Below are 16,384 nucleotides of genomic sequence, written 5' to 3' on the forward strand. Positions count from 1 at the left end.
TTATGTCAGGGAGGAAAAAGTTATTACATATTTATTTATATTTTCATATACTTTTTACATATTTATTTGTAATAATAATATGTATCTGGAGCAGAGGGGAGATGGAGCAGGAAGGATGGACGCAGGGGCATGTTGAAGGAATGTCACTTTCTTCTTTTTTTTAACCCATTTAATTACAAGAGCATCATCATTATTAACTCAGTCAATGATATTCACAGTCCCATTAAACAAGCTACAACAAAGATTTCCTAAAATATAGGCTGACATATAAAACTAGCATTTTTTAAACACTGTGGTAGATGTATACCTGGGGGAGGATGGGGGATATCTGGGATGACCGAGTACTGCAACTAGAGAACAGACAGGCAGGATTGGAAAGGGGAGGGAGGGGGAAGGACTCTTATCGTGAAAGGCGTGTATGAAAACACACCAAGAGTGTAGGTGTACAATACACACGCATACACAACTTACACACAACAGTTTCTACACAGTCATCATGCTTCAACGGGACCTCATGTTAAGTCTTTTTTTGTCTATTTCAGCATCACGTTATTAAAAACAACCACAAGTGGGTCAAAAACTGCAGAAGGCAGATTCCTTCAAAAAAGACAAAGAAGAAACTCAACAAAATGGGTTATCGCTCTAAATGCAATGACAAAAAAAGTATTCTTGGAGCCACACTGAAAATTCATGACAGACTTCACACACTTTTCGGGCCATCACATCTCGGAGACGCTGGGCAAAGCATTAGCATTTCCATCCCATGGGTCTGTGGCAGCCTTCGCAGTGAAAGTCGCCTCCTCTCCTCCTCTCTAGACTACAAACCCCATTTTTCAAAACATGGTGTAAACAGAATCCCATGGAGAGTGCGACAGGCTGGCCAAGAGTGCACTGCTCTGCACACACAAACTGGAGTGGATCCAGGGAAAGATACTGGCAGCAGGCAACAGTGGCAACAGGCCTGGGTCAAACACACAGAGCTGACTGTTCCCACTCTACGCAATTAGGTACACTTGTCGAATTCTTGAGCAGGGCAAAATGTTAGAACTTTGTGACCCAGTGTTGGAACTTTTATTGGTTATATACACTCATTCAAATGCACATGAATCATTTGAAATCATTTGTAAAAAATCTAAAAGAAAAAGGCAAAAGAACTGAACATAAGCAAATCAAATCCAGAGATTTGATCAAAGACCTGGTAGCTTTTGATTGGCTGAAAGTAATAAGGCAGCAAAATGAAAAGAAGGACAGTGAAGGAGATTAAAAAACTCATTATACAGGAAAAGAAATTGGTCTTTGGTGTTCTCGCATACTGAGAAAGAATGATAACAAAAGGATTTTAAAAAGAAAACAGCAGTTTCTCTGATGCCTGATCGATGAGTTTCCAAGAGGAAACACCTTCTTGTGGTAAACGTGAGCTCTAACTTTATGTGCGCACTACGACAAATTCCCAAAAGAAAAAAAATCTACATGACATTACTTCATCCACAGGTTTGAAGAAATCCTGCACAGTGCAAATAATGATAAATGCCCCCAATATTGATTACAAGTAAAGAGGAAAGTATTTTTTTATGGTACGAGTTGTGCAACAGTATCATGCATCAGATCACTTAACATGAGACAACACAGGGAGGCAGCAGGGGTCTGTATTTGGACTCCTGTCCAAAGACTTCTGGTCCTAGAATAATGCATATTGTCGAATGATTCCTGAAGAAGTCTGTTCAACACTTTTTGTTTATTTTGTGGGTCATTTTTGAACATCTATACAATATCAACCACTTTACACTCCTTTATGCTCTTGAGGATCACAAAACATCCATTGATTGAAGGGGTCGGGTGTAGGGGGGCTGGTCAGTGGAGAAGAGCGCTTGTGTTTCCAGTTAAACGGCGTTCCAGTTTACCTGCATCACTGGTATATACTGTGATAATAGCACCACTCCAACAGATAACACTGCCTTGCTACGGATACGAGGAATCACACAGGGGAACAGCGTGGGGGGGTTCAAACTAGTGTTGGCAACACCGTCAGAAGGATGATTCCTCATACAGTAGGTTAATGAAGTGCTGGCGGGGCTAATTTTCCCATGAGTGGACACTGACAGACAAGAAATGAGTGCTTCCTTGTGATCGGATATGAAGATGCACGGTTGGACCTCGATTAAGAATTTCCTCAAATCCGGAAGGTTTGGAGGGGGGGGGGGGGGCTTATGTGGGTTGGTCCTTCTGCAGGGCTGAGATGTCCAGAGGAGGAGGGGCCCGCCCGCTCCACTCCTTCAGCTGCCCGTCCTTGAAGAGGAGGTTGAGGGCAGGCAGGGGGACACCAGACTCCGCCGGGGGCTGACTGAGAGGGTTCGACACACCGCTGTCCAGGTCAGAGGGCTGGACGCCGTCCTGCCAACACAAGGGGCAAATGTCACAGATCAGAACACCAGGCAGAGCGGGTGATTTATGTGGGACGAGGACACATTTCTCTGGGATTAAGGAAAAAAACGCCGGGAAAGGCGAAGTAGAATGGTTCCTGTCTGATTTACAGTCTAACATCCAAACACTAAATCATGTGGCTGAGGATTTGTGTATAAAATATATAGATACGGTCCACAGGCTCAGTCTGTGAAATGAACGGACAGCACACAACAGAGACACGGTGTTCAAATTTTAAGCTAAAACTACAAATTAACCATGCTCTTCCACTTTCTATTAAATTGTTTTTCTCTCAGATCTTGTTTTTTTCCTCCCAACTCACACACATCCCCACAGTCTGAACACACACATTTGCAAATCAACACAATACCTCATTTTTATCTGAAATCATCTCTCACGCAACCCAGTGTTACTGCACCCAATTTCAACTATGATTATTGTTTTGCATTTTTGTCTTGCTTGTTTTTTTTTTGTTTTTTTTTTCTGGCACGACTTTCTTTGGTTTCTCCTAAGACTTTCAGGGCTCTAAAAGTACGATACACACAACTTCACGTTTGGTATGTTAATGCTTCATCTTTCATCATTCAATATAATTCAATATCATTCAATAACATATATCAGAGTTCCTACACATTTTCCTAAGTCAAATTTAAACACTTTTCAAACATTTTCAAGGTACATTTTCAAGCTTTTCCAGCACCTTTCACTCATGGTAAAGCACATATTTATATACACATGTATTAGGTCATACTTCATTTCTTCATCACATTAAATCAGATGTTATTGGGCTTTATGTTTTGTGATGTGAATTATACAGAAGGGTGACAAATAAATAAAAACTAAAATAAAAAAATAAATAAAACTGTGTTACCTGAACGTAAGTAGAGCCAGCATCTGATATAACCTGACCAAGCCAATGTAAAACAGCCACTTAAACAGCTGCTCGACAGATAATTTAAATTAAAATAAAATCCAACCAATCCAACACTGTATGAAAAGCAGGAGTCTTTTACAGTAATGATTTCGGTCTTATTACTGTGAGATTGCTGGCACACACTTTTTAATCTGACAAAGCAGACAGAGTTGGACACAAACACAGCAGTTTGAACACCTTTTGACATATTAATCTGGGGAAGTATCCACACTTACATGCACACATGTTAGTGATGTGCAGAAATTCATACAGATCAATTCTATGCTGATTTACTTCCTGAAACAATTTCACAATTGGCAGATGGATTTATTTGTAGTTCAGCTTTTGAAATCAAGTCCCATACCCGCCACTATAAAATCCTGTGGTTGGTTCATTTGCTTTCAGATAAAAAACGAACCAGATCAGAGTCCGTTTAGAAGCACAAGAGTCTCAAAAATATAAATATAAATGGTCATTCGGTCCATTAAGAGCAACTTGAATGCATCTGCAACAATCACAATCTTTTGTTATTACACTGTTGTGTAAAAACAGTATAACACTCGAGGCTGCGTGGTTTTGCTGAATATCAGCACGGCTGTGATTATCTTAAGCATGAGGCTACACGCCTTGTGCCTACGACCGTCTCATGTGATTTTGCTATATCAAAATCAATGAAAGAAACAATATAAACACATGGTAACGAGTAACATTTATCAATGTATTTGTGAACATTTTTATACATAATGTTGAACATTATTGAGCAACAGAATATCAACAAGTTTTTATTAAATATTTTAATTGTTTCCTAATTGTTGAATTTGTGCAAATACATTTTTGAATATTTGTGTATTGCCTAGATTGAGTTAAACAGTTCAACTAAATTATTCTGAGAATACTCACATACACTCTGTAGTTAATCTGTTTAAAATCTACAATCAAAGCAAAATAGTTGACTTGTTGAATCTCAACTAATAATCAGTTGAAATGTTACCAATATTGATTCAAAACAAAACTTTTGATGAAATAGCTACTAGAAGCAGTCATGGTTGCTGATAACTTTCTCTTTTTAATTATGTTACATCAAAATTATGACTTAATTATCTTTTCATTTTAGAGGGTAAAAACACCACTTTAGTGCTGCTCATATTTATTATTTTAGTTTGTTGTTTCAAATGAAAGATTTAATTGTGTTTTCTCATATAAAGCAATCTTTCCTGAAATCTCAAAGGTCTCATTATCGTCAGATAACAAATTTACGGTTTTTCCTCACATTGCACTCCACATTGTGACTAAAAATACTGCCCAAAATCTACACAACACCATACTGTACACATTATTGTATTTAAATCAGATTAAATCCGGCAATTCTACTAAATACAATTCTTAATCATCTCATTAGTCATGCTCCTTACTCAGTCTGTAAGATTAAATTCCTGACTGCTGATATTTTCACTGGACGTTGTTATTTCTTTTCTTTTCAGCAGGGATTCTCAAGTGGAAACCTGAAGAGACAGCAGAGTGTGGTTACCTGGAATGACTGAACGAAGCTCAACACCTTCAGCGATAGCTTTCGGCTTGAGTGAAGTAGCTCTTGAAGGCTGAAAAAAACAACAAAGCTTAAGTCTGGCACCGTACAACACACACCTTTACACTTTTCTCAGTGTTTTAAACAAGTTTTTGAGGATGCTGGGTGGATTTTTTTTTTTTTTTTTTTACCTTTCGTTGCTACAGAGTTTGTGTGAGGCAATTTTTCGACACACTTTGCGGTTGAGCTCGGAGCTGAAGAGAGGCATGCCAAAGCACAGCTCAAGAGGGACCCACTCGTCTTCAGATGAAAGAGCTGGAAAAAAAAAGAGAATGAAACATACAACATGAGATACATTAACATGACATGCAACTTCTTTGCCATGTTTACCGTCTCTTGACTCGCAAACAGTCAAAAAGTAGACCTACTGTCTGTCTTTGCTTTGCCGTCCCCATTGTTTTCTTCTGTCACAAGCTCAAAGGACTCAGTGCTGCCGTTGGTGTCCAGACCTCCACCTAGATGGGTGTCCCCTTGAAGAAAAGCAACAACTCTCCATCAGCGTTAAGGTTGTTTGTGGGAAACTAATCACAGCTAGATTACAGAGTGAGAGCCCCTCAGTTAAGAAGTTTCGCTGCACTTTAAACAATGAACCACAAACAACAGTCACTCCAAGATCTAAGGTCAGATCTTATCACTTGATGAGTGTGCTATGACAAAAAAAAACAGGGCATGAGCAGGAGGTGGGCATAAAAAAATCACAGAGGAAAGGTGGAAAGGGGTTTTCAAAGAGACCCACACTATCTCTCTCTGTGCCTGACTAAGACTCATACAGTTAAAAGTCCTGCACAGGGTTCATTTCTTCAAAGCCCTGATGTCTGAAATATTTCGAGGAGTGGAGGACAGGTGCCATAAATCTCCATGCAAGTTAAGTCTACTCTTCCTCAAAGTTATAACATTTTTTGAAAAGAATATTTTGAGACTATCTCTAACATATTTAGATGTACAGATCCACTTTTATTTCCAGTTCCAATCTGATTTCGGTATCTGAAGTTGGATAGCTGATACCAATACTATGCTGATATCGGTGCTCTTTTTTCTTGATGTTTATCATTATTATTAGTAGTAGTGGATGTTGCATTAGTAGTAGTAAGATTGCATGAAGCTAAAACTGGAAAGGCTGAGTAGTTTGTATAATGTAAGTTGTGTAATGGCATCCTTCAACCAGCATCATTTGCCTGTGCGATGATGCATTTCTGATATCTGATGAGTGTCTTACATCAAACTTGGTCTTGATACTGATATTGGAGTGGACTGGGCCCATCTCTTCTAAACTATTTAGGATCAAATTTTAAAATTGCCCTTTTATCGCAATATTTGTGGCCCCCACACTATAGTCTATTCTTCTAAACAGTTACCCACTTCGCATCTTTATTAGCACAACGCAGTCTTCTACTCCAGCGGAAATCAGATTGAGCCCCATCCATTTCTCAATGGCTTTAGGATGTCATGTTTATTTTTAATTGGAAAAAATGAAAAATGTATGAACCGACGGGTAACTCTGAGAAAATTTGTGGGGAAAAGGCAGCCCTTTATTACATATTTCAACTCACTAAAGGTCTTAGTGCCAGACCAAACTTCTATCTTCTTCTTTTTCATCTTTTCCTCACTTTTTTCCTTTTTTTATTTGTTGCTTTGTTTTATTAATGTCATCTTCAAAAGAAAGACTTTGTTCATATGTGTAAGGGAGAAGGGACACATACAGTTATGACTGATGTTCCAGTTCTGGTGAAGGGGTGGGATGTGGTGAGGAGTGTTACAATTACGTTCTTCCTGTAATATGTTGATCCAACTCTTCATAAAAGAATGTCAAAAACAGGGAAATGTGGATACCTTGAAAAAATGTTAGTAATTTTCCTTCTGCAGACTAAGTATTACAGATATGTCAATTAAAATAAGATGTTCTCTGTTCTGTGCATGAATATTTATGTTAAACAAAATCTGTAATCACTTAGATCAGCGAGATTCAATCAGGGAATCTAAAAGTAAAGGCTAACGGTGTTCGATCCGCGTCCATTTGCAAAGGCTATCACAGTGAGGGACACAATTATGCAGACAAACAGCATAATTAAACTGGACTGTGAGCAATCTTTATCTAATTTGCACCATCAGTGCCAATGGCCATCAGAGGCGAGAACATTGGAACTGATTCAACTATAGCTCTTGTCTCTGAAATGCTCACGTACACAAATTTGCATCGGCTCTCTTACCTCTGCACTCACTGTCGCTGGCCCTGCGACGGTGCCTGTTGTTGGGGTTGAGCATGGTGATGTAGCCACACTGGTGCTCAAGGTCTACTTGCTCCTTCAGCTTCTGCAGCGCCTTGTGCGTACACATGTTGGAGTAGGAGAACTCTGCACAGGACAGAGGGTGGCAGCACAAACAATGGCACAAAGATACTTCTGTTAATATCTGCATTCATATAAAATGTTTCTCCAGAGGATGTAACATTCTGAAAGCAAATGTATTAAAGGGATGAGACTTTGGTGCTAGTGTTAAGCTTGGCACACAAATTCACTAAGAAAAGGATTTCAGGGGATTCAAATCATTTTCATAATGTTTGACGAGTTAAAACCCTCAAAGCCAAAAGCTGAATGTTTGAGTCACCAGAGAAAAGAGCACAGCTCGGCTGAGGTTATGTTAATCATTTACGCACAACACTGCAGTGACAATATACTAGGGATGTCCTGAATATAATATTTTTGGGCTTTAACAAAAACAACATTTTTTTTTTTTTCTTACCTACTTTGCTAATAATCTAATTATGAGTCTAATGAGAGACGAGGATGTCAGCCACAATGCATGCGGTCGGTCGAGCTCCTGCATTCATGCACTTGGAGCTGATATCCTTTGTTAGGATGCTTTTCTGTGCACTTGTATCACATGCACACGACGGGTTATGATGTGCGTCAGACTCACAAGTCAGTCCCTGAACACTTCACTCAATAGAGACAAAGGAAAATCTCCAAGCGTTTGTTACTAAGACTGGATGGAAACAAGTAGAGTTTAAGAAAAAAATCTCCATGGCCAAATCAACCCAAAATATTTATGCTGGGGCTTCTGGTTATGGTTGTGTGCAGAGCAGTCGTGTTTTTTTTTCCTGCTCTGTTACTGATCTTTAATTTAACACTCTTTAAACAATCATAAAAGTGTCATGACTTGAAACTATGGACATCCTGAAGGCTACACAGTCATTCAAACAAGATTTTCGCACTGAAATGGATGCAGCTGCCGCATTGCAGAGGCAGAACAGCTCATATCTGCAGCTAAAGATGTGATTAACATGTGGCAAGGTCCTGTGCAGACACTTGAAAAGAAGGCAAAACTTCTCGCAACCACGGTAGACAACTTGGAGAGCGGGAGCCAGCGCAATAACATATGTATACTGGATACACCTGAGAAAGAAGAAGGCTCTGACACCTGCTCTTACATGGGAAAATGGATTGTGGACAATTTGAATGTACTGTCTCCTGTTCCGGAGAAACCCCATGGAATAACAAGCAAAAAATCTGACTCTGCCCCTAGAGGTTGAGGTGAAATACTTGTATACAAGGACACAGAGAGTATCATGAGAGCAACTGTTCTGTACTGTAATATCAGTTACTAAGTGAGTACTAGTTTATAGTTTTATCCACATATAATAACTCACCTGCTTTAAGATCTTCTTCATCAAAGGGGAATGGGATGTGAACGGTTTCTCCATGACCGTGCATACCGTGACCCTGTGGGTTACACACACACATACACACAGTACAGTTTATATATCCACACAGTGAGACCTGGTACTGAATATGTTATTACTGAAAACACAGAAGGAGAGTACACCAGAAGTGGGACCTAGTAATTGTCACAATTAAGCCAGCAGAGCCTGGACCTACCATTCTTTAAAGAAATTCAAATGTCTATCAAGGTTAGAATTTTTTGCATCTTCTTCTTCTGTAATGTTTAACTTGCACGTTTTGCATACTGCAGTTCTTTTTTCGTTGACTGCCACATTTTGTGATTTTGCATGGTATGATTTTGTCCAACTGGTGCTCAGTAACGAAACGTCAGTTCTCTCCTGCAACTTAATTGGATACTGTCAGATCGGTTCAAATAAAGTGGATCTGTGGAATTACTGGAGTCTGACTTGAGTCAAAGTCATGTTCACATCTCTGGTGGATACATAACATTAGATGGTGCAATGTCCACTAGTTCAAATTCGAGCAATTACGCCAAGTAAATCCTGACCTCATTACCTGGATTAGTACAGCAGAGTGTGTGAGGGCATCGTTGAGCATAGTCAGCACGTTAGATGTAGGGACGACTCCAGGGTCATGACCCCAGGAGGTGATCAACAACCTGTCATAGACCTGAACAGAGGAAAAACAAATAGGTCAAGAAAGGATTCATCCACAGCTGCTCCTCACTGAAAACACTGGGACTGTGGTGTTGCAGTATAACTGTAGACCGTGTATTGCATCATGGGACGGTTTATTATGAGGAAGCACAACTCCCTCTATTTCCTGAGCCTTTTTTGTGGCATTCGCCCACAAAGTTTTCTTTGTTTTCTTTATCTAATTTGTGGTCCCAATATCAACTGACAGAGGCAAAGAATTGTTGTCAGCATTAGAATAAGGTTTTCCTTAAAATATATTAAAAGACAGACTGTAATTAAAGCCATAACCTGAGTTTGAGTCCTTTGTCGAAGCCATCTTGTGCAGACAGCACACCTTATGGGAAATACTGAAATATGTACAAATACTTTGTTTATTTTCAATGTGCAGTATATATGTTAATAATTTAAAGGATGAATTGAGGCCTTGTTGGCATGAACAATTTAAGAAAAACAATATATTTGTTATTAAACTTGTCAACTCTTCATTCTAGAGTGCTGACCTGACAGGGCAGTTTGAACTGGAAAGGCCAGGATGTGAGTGAAATGAGAGAGAGAATGGATGCGTTTATGAAGAGCAGCACCAGAATTGTTTTGTCTGCCTATTTTTCCTGCACACCTGCCTGCCAGTGTGATGTTTTGTCTTCCTCATGTGTCACGATGCAACCCTGCACCTCACCATACAGAGTAATGATAAATAATAGAATATCAGCAAGAAACAAGTACAAAGAACATTAGATTTATAGATTTCTACATGTAAATAACATTAGACACTGCTTACACTAGGAAGTGAAAAAGAAAAAAAACACTCCTCTGTTGGACATGTCAATTTGTCAACTTTCCACTACAACAAACATCAGATAATTAAAATAATAAAACCTCCCTGCTACTGATTAACTTGCCATGACTTTTTGCAAAGTTGTTCCCTACTGAGTCACAGCTTTTTCATTAAGTTAATTTTTCTGTTTTGTTAATTATTTTCAGCTCTAAAAGCAGCGATGGAGTTAGTATTGTGCTGTTACTACAGTTCACTGTGAAGAAAAACAGTGGAAAATGATAAACTGAGAAGTAGACAACAAGTAGAAAAACAAATGCTGACCCATTTGCATGATATTACATCTTCCCCAGAGAATTTGCTACATCAAACTCTCTTTTGTCCCCTGTTTCACATTCCCAGGATAGTTGAAAAATTCCAAGACCAGTGGGAGGCCTTTGAGGAAGAAAATGCAGGTGCAGAGTGTGATATGACCGCGATTGTGATGCACCAGGTGCTCTGTCAAGAAATGAGGGTTGACAAAGGAAACGGCCTTGAATTTTACCTCCAGTGCTCTGAGATTACCTTTTCCTCCAAGTGAAACGGCAAGGACAAAATTTAAAAAATGGACAGGTGTCAAAGCAGAATGAAAAAACATCCGATCACCTCTTTGATCAGGCTCAAAGGATAGTTTTTCTTACTATATGAGGGGCTTTTCTTATCTGAACTTCAAAGAGATGTCATTTGCTTGGCTTACATTTACTCACTCAACCGTGTACCTGAACTTGATTAATTATTAGTTAGGTCTAACCTGGAATATGTCGGGCAGTTTGCGGAGCCTGGAGCCTTTGGAGAGCAGCAGAGACGGCGGGCCTTGGCCGGTCACATGGTACAGGTACAGCTTGAACCAGATGGAGCTCACCTCGGGGATGGCGGGGCCAATGTGCTGCAGGGAGAAACAAACATGCACACACACATACGTGAGTGCACAGGAGCAGAACTAATGCAAACACATGTACACATCCTCAAGACATTTCAGTTTTTACATGAACACACACTTCAAAGTAACAGATACAAAGGAGGAGAATTGTGTCTGTGCTGTTCTTCTGTCAGAGGAGCACAAATTGAAGCTGCTATTAGAGATGTGAGCAGAAAACAAAGACAAGAATTCACTGGATTCCACTTCGCTGAGTCCCAGCAGTGTGAGAATAAACAGCAGCATGAATGGCACAACAAGAGTTTAACTTCTTTCCCTCAGCCTCTCTGAGCTCAGCTAGAAAGCTGGACTGTGGCCAGGCAGAGGAATTACTCATGAGCCTCGCCTCCCTTCCTCTCACTCCCTCTGCTCTTTGTGGAGTTTTGTTGTCGGGGGCAACTGCAGGCTGAGCGCCCACAAAGCATGCTCTCAGAGTCACAAATCACTCCGGGCGCGCAATTGTGTACACACAGCAAGAAGGCAAACACAGAACACACACATACACACACGAGCTGTTGACTAAAACACAAACACTGGAGTTGCGGGGAACATTAGATCCAACATCCCAGCATGCCACACAGTACCCTCCTCTTCTCTCCCTCCAGGCATCATACCTGAGGCGTGCAGCTGCTGATGGGTCTGATCTCGTTGCTGAGCGGCGCCATCGAGACCAGCAGCTTGTAGTTCTTGTTGAGGACACGGCTGCAGGTGGCCTGATCCAGACCCAACAGGCTCTCACAGCGCAACATGTCCAAGGGGAAACCTAGAAGAGGAAAAAACAGAGACAATCACTCTGCGAGGTGCCACATAAGTGACACCACACTTGGACAAACTGTGCTGTCAGTAAAGAGAAAAACCATCTCAAACAATGGCTTAAACTTTGAAGTAAAAAAAACATTTGACAAAAATTTTGTCTTTTTTTTTTTTACCTGTAAGTATTGCATATTTGTATCTGCACATTGTCATTTGCAATGCATGTAATGTTTTCATGTTACCTGCCTCAGAACCACAGAGGAAAATGAGCATTTTTGCTATAAGCTGGCATGTTCATGTCTTGTGAATTTATACTGATGTTCAGTAAGGTGTGTTGTCCCTTTCAAATAAGCAAATTAAGTAAGTTGAGTTTGCATTCTTGTGTCTTCTATGACGTGACTGAAGTAACCACATGGATAAAGTCAGTTTCTTTAATGGTATATACATCATTTTGGCTAGCTGTTTGCATAAACATAACATTTTCATTCAGTTTCTCTACTGTCCCAGAATTGTCACAGAGACATATCTTAGTGTCCCAGGTGCTACTTTTACTGTCCCCAAGAAAACAGATATCTTAGTTCCAAGCACTGATTTATCAGACAGATATGAGAGTGGTATCAATCTTTTAAACTAACTCTCACCAAAAAAGCAAATAAGCTTATTTCCCAAAATGACGAACTATTCCTTTAAATGAATAGAAGTGGGGGAAGAAGGGCAAACAAAACTCCTCTAAGTCCATCTGCCAAGTGTGGATGCCTTAGCCACTAACTTGAAGGTTGAAGAGCAGTGGATCACATCCAGAACGAGCAGTAAAGATTCTTTGTTTCTTTACAGCCGAGGTGTTAAGACGAGCGTCTCGCTCCAAGGTGACTTGTTAAGAACGTCCTCTCAAAGGACACAAGTGTCAACTTGACATTCTTGGATTTAATAATCACTTCATGCCTCCTAAATATAAATCTAAGAGGCAAGAGGTGTCTATGAACTGCTGAGAATGATGATTAACAAATAAATCAGCAGCAGAGTCGAGTTTCCTAGATGCAAAGAACTGACGGAAACTCAGCCAACCAGGTCAGAGAACTGATGTTTGGATTTCTTCCACAGCATAAAGAGAAACAATAATTCACAAAAGCCAATTATAATGAGCAATGAGACTGATGTTTCATACTGTGTTGTCTAAAGGAGGTTGATTTTTGCGATGTGATTCTAAATTACCTCCACAATTCAAATTTTACACCACAGTCTGCCATTAAGAGTCGAGTGCTCTCCGGTGACCAGAAACATCAATCAGCCTCTGTGTTGTCAATCAAGATTCAGCTTTTTATTACCATGTGGTGCTGCTGAACACAGTCTAGTCTGCTGAGAGATTTGTTGGCAAGATTAATTTTCCTCAGTTCCTAAATGAACAATCATCAGGATCATCACTAGACTCTTGAATCGTTGTTGGCTTAGTTCAGCTTCCGCCAGCAGGCTCTCAGTGCGCTCGCTCCTCAGCAGACGCCTGGAGCAGCAGCTGAGGAGGACGACCGAGAGATAAGACAATCAGGACTGAGGCACGCAGCCAAAGCACACAAACAGCATCTGGTGGCTACATGGAAACTCAGAGATGTGCTTTGTCGTCACTGGAGCACTCACTCTGCTGCTCCCTCTAGAGACGCAAGTAAGACAACGCAGCTTTGCTCTCGGCGTGTGAATGTAAATCCAGAAGTATGTGACCATGCTCAAGAGGAGCTATTCAAGCACAGGTGCGGCTGAAACCGACAGCTGAGAGTGACACAAAGATTTGCCAGAAGCTGCTTAAAAAGAAGTTTCACCTCATTTTAATGGCTTCAATAAGAGTTTCCATCTTTCATATGAATAATAACTTTTTAAAGCCTCATTAATTTCTGATTTTCCAGAACCACAGAACAAGTTAGTCTGTTATTTGTGGTCTGTAAAAGGAGCCAGAGGTATCAAACAACTTTACAGCCACTGAGTATCACTCCCATCCCATAAACCCAGCAAATAATAATCATAATACAGAAAGAAAAATAACAATAACAGCAATAGTGATAAATGGGAAGAGCATACCTTAATATTCAAATACAATATTTATTTTCCATCTCAAATCAAACAGTTCGGTAAGATTCCTACTCCTGTGATTTATTTTCTCCATTTTATAGATCTTGTTAACTGTCCGTTTGCTTAGCTGTGGTGCCTCTGGCATCAATCAGTTTTTTGCTTAAGTGCCGCTCATTTTAAAATTCTAAAAAGATATTTGACAAAGTGTTGAGAAAACAGCTGTGGTGTTCTACCAAGAAATAATGTAGTATAGTGTTCACTGAAAAATGGTATCCATAGCTTTGCTTATTTAAGACCAATACTGCTGCAAACCTGGGCGAGAAAACAATATTTTTTTTCCTGATTTTTGCATTTTCTATTTACCTGGATTTCACATGGTTTTTAATATTCATATGAATAGATAAATTCCTGTTTGTCACTGAAAATAATGAGCCAGTTGTGCTTTGAATCACACACATGAACACACGCCTTCCACAACATTCATTCTGCCTCCAGCTCCCAGCTTTCACCTTAAATTTCTGTCTGATTCAAATATGCAGTTTTGAAAGTGATTTTGAAAAATTACAAAATGTCGGCTGCATTTTTTTTTACCACAGATGATGGTGGAAAACAAACAAAAAACACAGATGAAGCATAAAGGCAACTGTGTGCAAACAAGAGACAAAAATATGAGTTTCTATTCTATTAGTGCAGTTGAGGCTGAAACTGAAAACCAGCAGGCCAGCTGTGTAATAATACACAAAAAGACATCTGGCCTGCAAGCTGCCTATTTACCACATGAAAAGACATGTACAGATGTATGACATCTGGATCCTGCATGTCCATAAACGGTATTACAAAGAGGGTGTAACTGTATAATTACCTATATTTGGGATGTCGGGTCCCTGGTCCTGAGTGAGTTCTTTGTTGTAGCGCAAAAAGAGGATGGTGTTTTTCAGGGTCAGAGCGTGGTCAAAGTAACGCTGGGCCTCGCCCTCTGCTGTGCTCTCCACCTGAAGACACAGAAACCAGGAAGTACAATCAAGCAGAGTGTTATGAGCCTGTGCACATCAAGCCATAAATTAAAGGAACTCCAGTTAGTTTTTTTGGGGCTGATCACTGATAGCTGGAAACAGTATCAGCTGATGCCAATCACAAGGTTATTTGCTTCTATTTATCATGTAGCATCATTTATCTATTTAAGTATTCTTAAAGGTAGAGTCAGTAGAATTTGTCTGAGCTGTTTGTATCAGCATCAAGATGTCAAATACCAATGTTCTGGGTTGATGAAACTTCTAGAACACGGCAAAACAGTGAGAAAAATTAGAAAATACAAGCAGATGGCAGGATCTCTGCTTGAAAGAGATTATGTCAGATGCTTGACGGGTGTTAATTTTGGACCTGTCATCTAATCCGCTCTTCTGATTGGCCTTAAAGAGCACCAGTCTAACTATTTAGAACAAATATCTGACAATAATGATTGGTGGCTGATCAAACTATAAATTATTCTCTGTATCAATTTAGTCTCCTCTGGTGTTTCATGACAGAGGCTTCACTAAACACACTTGTAAATCTTTATTTTCTTTGTTTCCATTTCTCACCTTCTCCAACTCAGCCAGGAAGCTGTCCAGAGTCTCATCGGACAGCTTACCCACCTCAAACATGGTCACTGCGTGACTCTTCAGGTTCTGATAGAGAAAGACAAAGACACAAGGGAATTAAACAAATGTACAAGCGATGTCTCCATAAAGCCAATTAATATTGAGTATCTGTATGTTCACATCCAGTGACTGACCGGAGACAGGTTGCCCATCATGAGGAAGGCTGTAAGGGTGGAGTCAAAGAGGAAGGCGATCCTCTTTGTGGGTGCAGCTGGGATGCTCAGGCTGCTTACGCTGGCTGTGTCTGCTAGAGAGACGCCACAGAACATTAATGCATTTAATAGCACCACTGCACAGCTGCATCATTTTTAAAATGAAGTTATGAGTTTGTGATTTTAAGGAAATTAAATTTGTTTACAAGGACCAACCCAAACCACGTCTCTTTCTCAAAAAGTTTAATTTCACTCGATTATTAAGATGTAAATGCAGTCGATGAACATCCACTTTGATAATACCCAATTTGTTGGTCTGAACAACACCACAGTGCCGCCTTAACACGCATAACAAAGTTAAAATTAGACCAAAAATTAGACCATTTAAGACAAACACTTATTAATGTGAGAATGACTTTCAGAAGCACGACTGAGCCTTCTGAGGGATTAATTAGCAGTGCTGCAGTAATGTTCAAAAAGAGCTTTGTGAGTGTACACCAGGATGTGTATTTATCTGCATGTACTGCAGAGTCTGTGTTTACACATGCAAGTATGTGTGTATGAGTGTGTGTGTGTGTGTGTGTGTGTGTGTGTGTGTGTGTGTGTGTTGTCAGACGGACCCTGGTCCTCCAGACTGGTGGTGTCGGTGTCGGTGGCTGAGGAGCCTCCCTCCATGACAGGACTGCCCTGCTCCCAGGACAGCAGCATCTTCTGAGGGTCCATAGTGCTCCTGACACAGAGGACGGAGACACAGTGAGCA

At 40.1% G+C, this 16,384-nt stretch overlaps 1 protein-coding gene across 2 annotated transcripts in view; it reads right to left on the minus strand.

Annotated features, from left to right (window-relative positions):
• The window catches only part of fam91a1 (family with sequence similarity 91 member A1), a 35,568-nt gene continuing 19,184 nt past the window's right edge, over positions 1-16,384 (minus strand). The window contains exons 12-24 of one of the 2 annotated variants that reach the window (XM_084738794.1): positions 16,245-16,354; positions 15,607-15,716; positions 15,413-15,499; positions 14,695-14,824; positions 11,636-11,784; positions 10,857-10,991; positions 9,155-9,268; positions 8,566-8,638; positions 7,127-7,270; positions 5,288-5,389; positions 5,051-5,174; positions 4,863-4,932; positions 1-2,391 (exon numbers count right to left, since the gene is read on the minus strand). In XM_084738794.1, the coding sequence (XP_084594920.1) occupies positions 2,206-2,391; positions 4,863-4,932; positions 5,051-5,174; positions 5,288-5,389; positions 7,127-7,270; positions 8,566-8,638; positions 9,155-9,268; positions 10,857-10,991; positions 11,636-11,784; positions 14,695-14,824; positions 15,413-15,499; positions 15,607-15,716; positions 16,245-16,354 (1,534 nt within the window). In that variant the 3' untranslated portion in view covers positions 1-2,205. Of the gene's footprint in view, positions 2,392-4,862; positions 4,933-5,050; positions 5,175-5,287; positions 5,390-7,126; positions 7,271-8,565; positions 8,639-9,154; positions 9,269-10,856; positions 10,992-11,635; positions 11,785-14,694; positions 14,825-15,412; positions 15,500-15,606; positions 15,720-16,244; positions 16,355-16,384 lie in introns of both variants that reach the window. The other variant, XM_084738793.1, reaches the window with a different exon arrangement.

The sequence above is a fragment of the Lutjanus erythropterus genome, chromosome 16 (assembly GCF_056507025.1).
Source record: "Lutjanus erythropterus isolate fLutEry1 chromosome 16, fLutEry1.hap2, whole genome shotgun sequence".
Classification (NCBI taxonomy): Eukaryota; Metazoa; Chordata; class Actinopteri; order Lutjaniformes; family Lutjanidae; genus Lutjanus; species Lutjanus erythropterus.